This window comes from Osmerus mordax, chromosome 6 (assembly GCF_038355195.1).
Source record: "Osmerus mordax isolate fOsmMor3 chromosome 6, fOsmMor3.pri, whole genome shotgun sequence".
Taxonomy (NCBI): Eukaryota; Metazoa; Chordata; class Actinopteri; order Osmeriformes; family Osmeridae; genus Osmerus; species Osmerus mordax.
Window position 1 is genome coordinate 1,970,653 of NC_090055.1, and position 11,495 is coordinate 1,982,147.

The window sequence follows — 11,495 nt, forward strand, 5'->3', positions numbered from 1 at the left end:
TATTTAAACGAATAGACTAACAACAAAACGTGTTTATTGTCGTTTGTTATGTTTATATTATACTGGTACAGATAACTGGTGAGATCCCGTGACAATTGAAGCTCATGACATGGTGACAATAGGCCTCTTCAGGTGTTCAGACTTCTCACAGTAACATGCAGGGAAAAGTGTCAATATATACGATTCATAACTGGTTCACTCATGTTCAACATGTTTGATACGGGTCAGAGGTATCTTTGTTGTTTGCCTTTTTAGTATCCAATTAAACAAAATCACTATAAATGTAAACACTGATGGAGAGACGTCTAGATAAAGCCTGCACTTTTTAAGGAAAGGTTTCCAGTATTTAAGAGTCACAAGTATTTGCCAATATATCGAGTAAGCTGTGTCAATGAGAAATAGTATCTTGTTATTACCAATATTACTGTTAAGACACAATGCAATTAAATAATTTCATACGAAAATAGCTTGGGTCACTGGTCTGTTTGTTTTCTTTTTTTCCCCAAAAAAATTTAACAGTAAAATTCAGATTCCAAAAATCCAAAGAAAAAAAATTCAAGATTCAGAAATTCAAATAGAACCAAATTCAGGCTGCTCAAATTGAAATGGTGAAATTCAGATTAAAAAAAATCCAATCAGAAATCAGGATATATGGTGAAACTACTTCAACCATTGGCTGATAATAAAACCTGGCTGCATATGTGCGCTAGTTTTGATGGATACAATTCACTGACTTGAAGTATTTCCCTTCAAACAATTGTAAAATAGTATCCATCTCTCAAGTGTCACATATGAACGCCCGATTTACTGAAGTATGTCTTCCGTTCATTGGAGAACGAAAAGGTCACGAGTGCAACAACTTCCTGTGTCACAGGGTGCCTGGGAGACGGAGAGCAAGAAGCGGGCATACCAAATCTATCGTTGACGTTATCAAATTTTTTTTACTGTAAACGTAGCTTTTGGGTATCTCAAGACACCAACGGCTTGCAGTGGATCACTGTAGTGACCTTTGGATGCATATTTAGCTCACCTATTTTCTTATGTTTCATTCGACTTAGCTAACCTGTTAAAGTCCACGACTCCTGCAAGAGCAGGCCCGTTCTCCAGGACGTTGCTTTATCTTGTTAGCAAGCTAGCACACCCGAACACGTTTTCTTCCTCAATGTTTTTGTCCGATTACTTCGTGTTTTGAGACCATATTGCTGTACCTAACGCTGAGTTTTGTCGTTTTTATAAGGAGTAGCACATTTATTCTGTTTCAATTTAGTTAAATGAATACTTTGCTAGCTAGCTACGTTTTTAGCTAAATTAGTGTGCCGCTCGCCGTATTTTTGCTAGCTTGCTAGCTAGATAACGCGCTACCTTCCCGTCCAGTGAACGCAGATAAGAGGCTTGCATTCGCGGATTTGCAAGTGAGCTAACACATTAGCTACGAAAATGTCGGATTTTGACGAGTTCGAGAGACAGCTGTCTGAAAACAAACAAGGTAATGTATTTTTTCATGCTCTAGCTTGGTAGTTATGTCAAAATGTAGCTATAGGGTGTAAAACGATTGTCACGAAACTGCTAGCCTATGGATCGCTAGCTACTGGCAAGCTAACGGGCCAGATTATTTTGACTAGGCTGCAGCGGTTGTATCTACTAGCAAACCAGCTAGCTAGTTATGCACGTTAATGTTAATCTGTTAAACTGCTAGTTGGCAACTACACCGAACTAAAAACTCATTTCTTGGAAACGATTACTGTATGGGGATTTAGTGACCAGAGTATCTGTAGTTATGAGATTACGCTTTTGATGGCTAACGTTTGTCGTATTTAATTGTTTGCTCCTTCCTTTTTAAAAACTAGAAACATTTGACCCTTTCATAGAATCATCTCATCCACACACCGGTTTTTTACTTCCTGCAGCGGAGAGAGACAAGGAAAACCGTCACCACCGCCGATCCCCCTCACGCAGCCGTAGCAGGGAGCGAAAGAGGCGAAGCAGGGACAGGGACAGACGTAGCCGAGATCGCCGTGGGGACAGCAAAGAGAGACGGCAGAGACGCAGGTTTGGAAATGTCCTCACTTACTTGCCGTAGTCTTCATGCAGCGTTAGAGGCTATAGCGGAATATGCAGTCTTGTGTTCCAGCTTAACTCATACCGGTCAGTCGCCACAACTGGCCTCCTTAAGATAAAAGACCGTCATTATACTAAATTACTTTATTGGTTTTTCTTTTTGTCTTTTTTTGTATATGTTTTATTGTCTTTTGTCATCTGTTTTTACGATGTAATTGTTTGATGTCCAGACTGGAGCGCAATACAAAGGTGTCATTGGAGCACTCTCTTCAGTGGAATAGGGTTAGATCTGACTGAAGCATTTCAACACACCAGGCATGAGTGTCTAACATTTTTGTGCTTTCTTCCCAAGATCTGTAAAGATTTTAGTGGTTGTAACAGGTCTGCTTCAGGTGGGCGGGGTGGGGTGGGGGGTGGAGTTCCTAGTGTTTACCTTGTGCTTTCAGATTTTTAATCTTTAACTACTGGAGAGAGGGGTCTATATCTGGAGGGGCCCAGTAGAGCAGGAACAGGTTGAATTCTATGGAGTCTTTGGAGTACATCTGTTTTTGAGCTATATTGTTTGGTTGGAGTGAAATGTGAACCCCTTCCAATGTCATTTCAGCTCCCCCGCTCTCAACCAACCCCAAGAGATTGCTGTAAGGTAATACAGCAAACTAACAGAGCCTGTTTCTACATCATCACAACACTCCAGTTACTCTAGTGATCTTGCTATGATTCTATGTACTCTGCACACACACACACACACACACACGATGGCAGTGAACCAGGCTGCGAGGGGTGTTCTCCCACCCAGGGTTCTTAACGCTTGAAGATCAAATAGGGTGCTCACACTATATATCCCCACAACAACAACAAAAACCGGGAGACAAGCTGGGAAGGTTCACAACGCAGGGTACCTCACGCCTTCACCCACTAGGGAGATGGAACACAGCCAGCCCCTCTGAGGTCCAGCTAGTGACCTCACCCCACAGGCAGCCAGCCCCGCTGAGGTCCAGCTAGTGACCTCACCCCTCAGGGACTCACCATCATGCTTCCTGTTTGGCTCAGCTCTTCATCTCTCTTCGCATCCTTCACTGGCTTCACTGGGTTCTCTCTCTCTCTCCCCTCTGTGTTCCCCCGTGCAGCCGCTCTCCGCACCGCGAGAAGAAGAAGAACAAGGTGAAGAAGTACTGGGATGTCCCGCCGCCCGGGTTCGAACACATCACCCCCATGCAGTACAAAGCCATGCAGGGTAAGAGAGCGTGATGTCCTCATGAACATACCACAGCAACCTGGCGATGCAACAACCTGATCTGACGTGCAAGATGGTGTCTAGAAAGATGTGAATGACCCCCTCTCCTCCCCCCTCCTCTTGAAACACCCAGCTGCGGGCCAGATCCCAGCCACGGCCCTCCTACCCACCATGACCCCCGACGGCCTGGCCGTAACCCCCACCCCCGTGCCCGTGGTGGGCAGCCAGATGACCCGGCAGGCCCGCAGGCTGTACGTGGGCAACATCCCCTTTGGCATCACAGAGGTGAGACCCTTAACGGGGAGACAGGGGGCTGAGAGATGGAGAGACAGGAGGCTGAGAGATGGAGGGAGAGATGGGGACACCTGGAGGGACACCTACCAAAAGAAATCTTTTCCCGATCAACCTGTAGTCCTCTGTATGTAGAATGTACGCAAGGCCAATGTGTCTTGTGTGTTCTCTGTGCTAGTATGTTGATGTTCTTGTATGTATTTTCTGGCATGAGACATCATTGTTTGGCTTTTGCTGTCTCTTTGTAACTCTTGTTTGTTTTTTGCTCTCTGCCTCTCTCTGTGACTGTATCGTGTGTAGGAGTCCATGATGGATTTCTTCAATGCTCAGATGCGTCTGGGCGGACTCACTCAGGCCCCTGGAAACCCAGTCCTCGCCGTGCAGATCAACCAGGACAAGAACTTCGCCTTCCTGGAGGTCCGTCTCACAGCAGCTGTCACATGACCTGCCAGCAGCTGTCACATGACCTGCCAGCAGCCATGGAGCCTCAGAAGAACCAGCTGTTCAACTCTCTTTTCCTGTCTTGTCCTGTGCAGTTCCGCTCTGTGGATGAGACGACCCAGGCCATGGCGTTCGACGGCATCATCTTCCAGGGCCAGAGTCTGAAGATTCGCCGTCCCCATGACTACCAGCCCCTGCCCGGCATGAGCGAGAACCCCAGTGTCTACGTTCCGGGTACGCCCGGTACAGACCAGCAGGGTCACCCTGACCTCAGACCAGCAGCCCAAACCACATTCACTAGTAGTGAAATGCACACATCCATCCATAGAATGCCCCTTGACTAACTTCAACCTGTGTGTGTGTGCCCTGCAGGCGTGGTGTCTACGGTGGTGCCTGACTCTGCTCACAAGCTCTTCATCGGAGGCCTGCCCAACTACCTGAACGACGATCAGGTCAGTGTCATCACCCTGCACCCGCTCCCCTGCCTGACCACCTGACCCAGACCACCTGACCCAGACCACCTGACCCAGACCACCTGACCCAGACCACCTGACCCAGTCCCCCTCCCCTGCAGTGCGGTCAAGAACACACCGCTTCATTCCAGTGACCTGGTTCCAGTGACCTAGAAAGTTCTCTTCCCCCCCCAGGTGAAGGAGCTGCTGACATCCTTCGGGCCGCTGAAGGCCTTCAACCTGGTGAAGGACAGCGCCACCGGCCTCTCCAAGGGTTACGCCTTCTGCGAATACGTGGATGTCAACCTCAATGACCAGGTAACCGTGGCAGCGCACCGCACACATCTACTTTCGGCAGTGGTGGGTTCACGTCTAACTCCCACGGTTAGATAGTGGCGGCTGGATGGTGAAGTGTTTGTTGTGTTGTGTCAGGTGGCTGAGTGGTTCGGGAATCGGGCTAGTAATCTGAAGGTTGCTGGTTCGATTCCTTGCCGTGCATAATGACGTTGTGTCCTTGGGCAAGGCACTTCACCCTACTTGCCTCGGGGGAATGTCCCTGTACTTACTGTAAGTCGCTCTGGATAAGAGCGTCTGCTAAATGACTAAATGTAAAATGTGTCCAGGCCATCGCAGGACTGAACGGCATGCAGCTGGGAGACAAGAAGCTGCTGGTGCAGAGAGCCAGCGTGGGATCCAAGAACGCCACCCTGGTGAGGGAGGAGCTGGGAGCCGAGGGGGAGGAGCTAGGAGACGTCAGATTCAAATGTTGTCATTGCGTGTCGTTTGTTGTGAAATATATCGTCTAACCGATTGCTTTTTTCTTTTCATCTTCCTCGCTGCCCTCCCGCCATCCTCTCTATCTACACGAACAATAGGAGGTTATTATGAACCTTATTTCTATTTTTTCTATTTTTACAAGCCTACTTTAAGCTCTCACTGCTATGTGAGGGCTTCATGTGCATGTGCAGACACTGCAAATTAAATGGATTTAATTTCCTCTCTTGTATCCCATCTCTTGCACCCTCTTTTGCCTCTGTCCTCTCTCTCTCTCCTCTCTGTGTGTGTCTCTCTCTGTACAGACAAGTATAAACCAGACTCCAGTGACGCTGCAGGTGCCAGGCCTGATGAACAGCTCTGTCAACCAGATGGGCGGCCTACCCACGGAGGTGCTGTGCCTGATGAACATGGTGGCCCCCGAGGAGCTGCTGGACGACGAGGAGTACGAGGAGATCGTGGAGGACGTGAGGGACGAGTGCAGCAAGTACGGCCAGGTCAAGAGCATCGAGATCCCCAGACCTGTGGACGGGCTGGAAGTCCCTGGGACTGGCAAGGTGCGTGTGTGTGTGTGTGTGTGCAGGAACGTCACTCAGGCTTTGCAAGGTTCCTGGATCTTCCCTCTCTTCGTCATTTCATCCGTCTGCCTCTTTCTCCGTCCTCCTGCGCAGATCTTTGTGGAGTTCATGTCGGTGTTTGACTCCCAGAAGGCCATGCAGGGCCTTACAGGAAGGAAGTTTGCCAACCGGGTGGTGGTGACCAAATACTGCGACCCCGACGCCTACCATCGCCGAGACTTCTGGTAGAGGAGGCTGGAAGAGAAGAAGGGGGATGAGGGGCAGAAAGGAAGGAGGGAGGGAGGGATGGATGTCCCAGGTTTTAGTTGACTTCCAGCCTGTATCTTTAGGCACTCGTGCAGGGATGAACACCCAAGGCTTTTGGTGTCAAAGCTTCCCAGCTTTTCCGCAGGCACCTTTTTCAGCTGTATTTGTTCCATACCTGCAGGAAATGTCTAAAGGTGAAGGCTCCGGGGCAGTTAGGAGCTGTGGAGACGAGTGCAGGGGGAGGGTTTCTATTCAACTAAATGGGAGGGGCTTGGGGTGGGGTGGGGGCGGGTTACTGGGGTCGGAAGATTTTTGAGAATTGTGTGTAGAAACGGGTAAGGGAGGGGCTTAAACGATTTTTATACTTTGTGAGAAAGGGATGTCGTTATTGGGGGGGAGGGGGTGCCACACTGAGGTTTGTATTTAAGTGAAGAGGGGTAGCCTGTTTCAGTACTTCAGAGGGCAGGAGGGCGTGCGGAGGCTGGAGAGGCAGGGTGGCTACGTGGTTTTGGGAGGAGTTACAGGCATTGAGGATTGACAGTTGGAAGTTCCACTCACTGATGCAGAACCATGAGGGATTGGGGGGTGATTGATAAGTGGGCCCTTATTTCATCAACAATTTTTCAGGTTTGAACTAGTTTTGTTTCTTCATCTGGCTACACTCATCCTTCCATACGTGTGTGTGTGTGTGTGTGGCTGTCATTAGGGGAAGCTTTAACCGTGTTTATGTAGGACTGTAAAGATCTGAATGTCAATGTTCATCTGTTCAATACTGTAATTGACTAGCTACGCTGATCTGACTTGCGACATCTTAGATGCAGTTTCTGAGGGTGAATTTGGAAGTACGGTGCGTTTGAACAGTGCCCATGTGTTGTGGTGTTTTTGTTTGATATTTGGTTTAAAAAAACAAAACAAAAAAGAACCAAAAAAAAAGTTTCCTTCACCATCTTGTCAATTTCACCATCTCCATTATTAGCAGGTGATCTTTCCTCTTCACTGTCACCCCGCAGAGGAGCTAGAGAGAATCACATGTTAATGAACTGGGAAAGTATGTTTTTTATTTTATTAGCTCTTGATTTTTAAGAAGCATAAATCAAATAGGTAGTGAGGAAGGATCTGTCTAGCCCTGACTAAAAGCCTTAATGTTACGTTTTCATGTCAAGGTCTGATAAGGTAGAAAATAGGGCACCCCTCGATCTGTCTTTGAATATGTCTATACATGTCAGCATTTCATGGCTTAGAATTGTTTAATTTGGCAAATACCTAAGTAACTAATGCATCGCTTTGTAAGATTCTTTTTTTTTTTTGCCTCCTATTTCAAACTGATCTTTGTGGGATGGAAGCAAGAAATTTCTTGGACCTGGTTGTTTTTGTGTGTGCTACATCTCACTCCTCTCACCAGACAAAATAAACATAAATATGAATACCAATGGCTCATGTTTATAACTTGCCTATTGAAGGTAGTTTAAGGACTCTTCATGGCATGTTATCACTGAAAGGATTAAAGTTCATTTTACTCAGCCCATGTGGAAGTTGTACAGTCACGTTTGCTTAGACATATCTGAAGGATGTCAGTGGTGATTCTCTGGAAAGTAGCAGGTCCTTCAGGATAGGGTATAGTCTCAGTATGTACAGTCAGTAGATGCCGACTCTCATATCTCCTTTAAATGTATTCCTATCTAGAAACATCCATTCTACTATTTACATTTTTAAGGTGTCAGACGCTTGTTCTTCTGTTTGCTAGACTGAAAAAGAGACCTGGGTGTCGCCAGTAAAAACATGTAAATCCATCGTTTAGCTCTGAAAAATAGCATTTTAAATGTTTAATTTCAGGTTTTCCTCGAACATGTTATTTCTCAAGTGAATTAATGGAATAAAAAAAAGGCCTAAAACAACGTTGAGTTTGGCATGTGTGGGTTTGTATTTCCCTTCTTGGATAAATCTGGATCTACACTACAATTGGTATCGGTGAATCCACATTTCGTACAACACTGTCAGTTTCTCCAATGATGTCCTTCCTCCCTCAGAATTCCGTACAGTGATGTCATCGTCAACCAGTCCACGGCGTTGCGTGGAGACGTGTAGTTCTAATCCATCTCCAACAGGTGCCGCTATTCCCTAAAGACTTCCACAGTCGGGTACTCGCCGCGGTCTAGCTGTGATGCTAGCGGTGCTGCTAGCAGAGCTGACGCGCGTGTCTACACGGCCAGCAGGTGTCCGTCATGGAGAGTAAGTTGCTTAAACACTACGAGCCCAACCGCCTATGCAGCCCTTTCACCGCCATCCCTCTGCCCCAACCTCAACCACAAGGGAATTCATCATTGAGATGCACCAGGATGCACATAAATCTCTGTCGTAGGACAAGGCCCTGTGTGAGCTCTATGCCTTAGATGTCTTTCCGCATCACTGCCCCCCATCCCCACACCCCCAGGGGTGACGCAACACCCCCTAGACAGGAGTGCAGATCTAAAACCAGCTCCCCCATTGTCCAATCATAGCCTCTGAAAGCATGGTGATCGCCAATAAGGGAAGAATGGGGGAAGCCTGGAGAGAGAGGCCAGCGTAGAGCAGCAGCTGTGCCCAGACAGACCCTGCGGTGCTGCAGTGAGCACAGCAGGCTGTGGCGCCCCCTGGTGGTCGACTAGAGAACAGTGTAGCTACTGCTGCTGACTCGCGCTGGTCATTGTCATTCTGAGCAACACCTTCACATTGATCTTCATTCACAGCAGATGGAACACTGCAGCAGATGTAGGGGGCTACGCTAAAGCCAACAGGCGTGTGTGTGTGTTGTGTGTGTGTGTGTGTTGTTGTGTGTGTGCTTTTGTGTTAAGTGTGTGTGAGAGAACGTGTGCTTCTGTGTGGTGTTTGCATGTGTGTGTGTGCTTCTGTGTGGTGTTTGCATGTGTGTGTGTGGTGTTTGCATGTGTGTGCTTTTGTGTGGTGTTTGCATGTGTGTGCTTTTTGTGTGGTGTTTGCATGTGTGTGTGCTTCTGTGTGGTGTTTGCATGTGTGTGTGTGTGTGTGTGCGTGCTTCTGTGTGGTGTTTGCATGTGTGTGTGTGCCTTGCGGCGTGTGTGCATGCTTGTGCGTGTGTGCGTGCACGCACGTACATGTGCACGTACATGTGCACGTACATGTGCACGTACATGTGCACGTACATGTGCACGTACTTGTCTCAGGCGTTGTGTCAATGTGCATCCCCAGGGGCTGACAGGAACAGCAGAGATGAGGAGAGAGAGAGAGAGAGAGAGAGAGAGAGAGAGAGAGAGAGAGAGAGAGAGAGAGAGAGAGAGAGAGAGAGAGAGGGAGAGAGAGAGAGAGAGAGAGAGAGAGAGAGGGAGGGGAGAGATAGAGAGAGAGAGAGAGAGAGAGAGAGAGAGAGGGAGGGAGAGAGAGAGAGAGAGAGAGAGAGAGAGAGAGAGGGAGGGAGAGAGAGAGAGAGAGAGAGAGGGAGGGAGAGAGAGAGAGAGAGAGAGAGAGGGAGGGGAGAGATAGAGAGAGAGAGAGAGAGAGAGAGAGAGAGAGAGAGAGAGAGAGAGAGAGAGAGAGAGAGAGAGGGAGGGGAGAGATAGAGAGAGAGAGAGAGAGAGAGAGAGAGAGAGGGAGGGAGAGAGAGAGAGAGAGAGGGAGGGAGAGAGAGAGAGAGAGAGAGAGAGAGAGAGAGGGAGGGAGAGAGAGAGAGAGAGAGAGAGAGAGGGAGGGAGAGAGAGAGAGAGAGAGAGAGAGAGAGAGAGAGAGAGGGAGGGAGAGAGAGAGAGAGAGAGAGGAGGGAGGGAGAGAGAGAGAGAGAGAGAGAGAGATAGAGAGAAAGAGAGAGGGGGAGAGAGATAGAGAGAAAGAGAGAGGGGGAGAGAGATAGAGAGAGAGAGAGAGAGAGGGAGGGGAGAGATAGAGAGAGGGGGAGAGAGATAGAGAGAGAGAGAGAGGGGAGAGATAGAGAGAAAGAGAGAGGGGGAGAGAGAGAGAGAGATAGGGGGGGGGGGAGAGAGGGGGGGAGAGAGAGGTATGGTTCACATCAGCATATTCTGTATTATTGATGATCTGAAATGTTCAGTGGAGAACCTCTCCTTCTATTAAACCAATACCACGTGCACACACACACGTGCACACACACACATGTGCACACACACACGTGCACACACACACGTGCACACACACACATGTGCACACACACAGTTTATGTGAAAGAAATAGATGTGCTCACACACACCTACCACTTCAGACGTGTGGGTGAGTGTTTCCTACGCCGGGCTGCTTGGTGCGTTCCTCTGTCCTCCCCCGTCCACCTCGTTCCCCTCGGTGACGCTCTCCACCTCTCCTCCTCTCCTCCTCTCCTCCTCTCCTCCTCTCCACCTCTCCTCCTCTCCCTCCTCTCCATCACCTCTCCTCCTCTCCTCTCTCCACCTCTTCCTCCTCTCTTCCTCTCTCCTCTCTTCCTCTCTCCTCTCCTCCTCTCCACCTCTCCACCTCTCCACCTCTCCACCCTCTCTGCCTCCACCTCTCCACCTCTCCACCTCTCCTCCTCTCCTCCTCTCCTCCTTTCTTCCTCTCTTCCTCTTCTCCTCTCCTCCTCTCCACCTCTCCACCCTCCTCCTCCTCTCCTCCTCTGCACCTCTCCTCCTCTCCTCCTCTCCACCTCTCCTCCTCTGCACCTCTCCTCCTCTCCTCCTCTCCACCTCTCCTCCTCTCCTCCTCTCCTCTCTCACTAGTTCTCCTGTGCCCCCTGTCCCCTGCTTCCTTCCTCCTCTCTCAGTATCGCCTTCCCTCCCTCTAATTTTCTCCCGCTCCCACCCCCCACCTTCAGTGAGGCAACTGTTGTCGTTACCCCCCCCCTCCTCCCCTCCACTCCTACCCCCTCCTCCCCTCTGTGCCACGTGTCATGTGTAACCCACACGATCTACAGCCGCCCCAGGCAGAGCTGGAGCCCCTCCACACCCTCTCAGGTCTCAGCTGCAGCCTGTACCGGCCTCAGTGCCTCTCTCTCTCTCTCTCTCTCTCTCTCTCCTCTCTCTCTCTCTCTCTGTCTGTCTGTCTGTCTGTCTGTCTGTCTGTCTGTCTCTCTCTCTCTCTTTCTCCCTCTCTCTCTCTCTCTCTCTCGCTCTCTCTCTCTCTCTCTCTCTCTCTCTCTCTCTCTCTCTCTCCTCTCCTCTCTCTCTCTCTCTCTCTCTCTCTCTCTGTTCTGTCTGTCTGTCTGTCTCTCTCTCTCTCTGTCTCCCTCTCTCTCTCTCTCTCTCTCTCTCTCTCTCTCTCTCTCTCTCTCTCTCTGTCTCTCTTTCTTTCTTTCTAAATTAGCGGAGTGTTGTGATTGCTGTGAAATGCTGTGCTGGCCTGTATATAAACAGTCCAGAGGCCCCTCCTTCACCCTCACTTAATGTCATTAACAGGTGGCTGTCTTAAAATAGACTCTCTCTCTCATTCTCC

General features: G+C 49.0%; 1 protein-coding gene across 1 annotated transcript; it reads left to right on the top strand.

Annotated features, from left to right (window-relative positions):
- The first annotated feature begins 879 nt into the window (after positions 1-879).
- Positions 880-6,335, top strand: u2af2a (U2 small nuclear RNA auxiliary factor 2a). The gene is made up of 12 exons (XM_067237647.1): positions 880-1,486; positions 1,908-2,049; positions 2,663-2,701; positions 3,186-3,292; positions 3,426-3,577; positions 3,884-4,000; positions 4,120-4,258; positions 4,397-4,476; positions 4,672-4,794; positions 5,100-5,204; positions 5,556-5,807; positions 5,922-6,335. Exons 1-12 carry the CDS (start codon positions 1,438-1,440, stop codon positions 6,054-6,056), a joined length of 1,440 nt encoding a protein of 479 aa, XP_067093748.1. The 5' UTR covers positions 880-1,437; the 3' UTR covers positions 6,057-6,335.
- Positions 6,336-11,495: the final 5,160 nt, after the last annotated feature.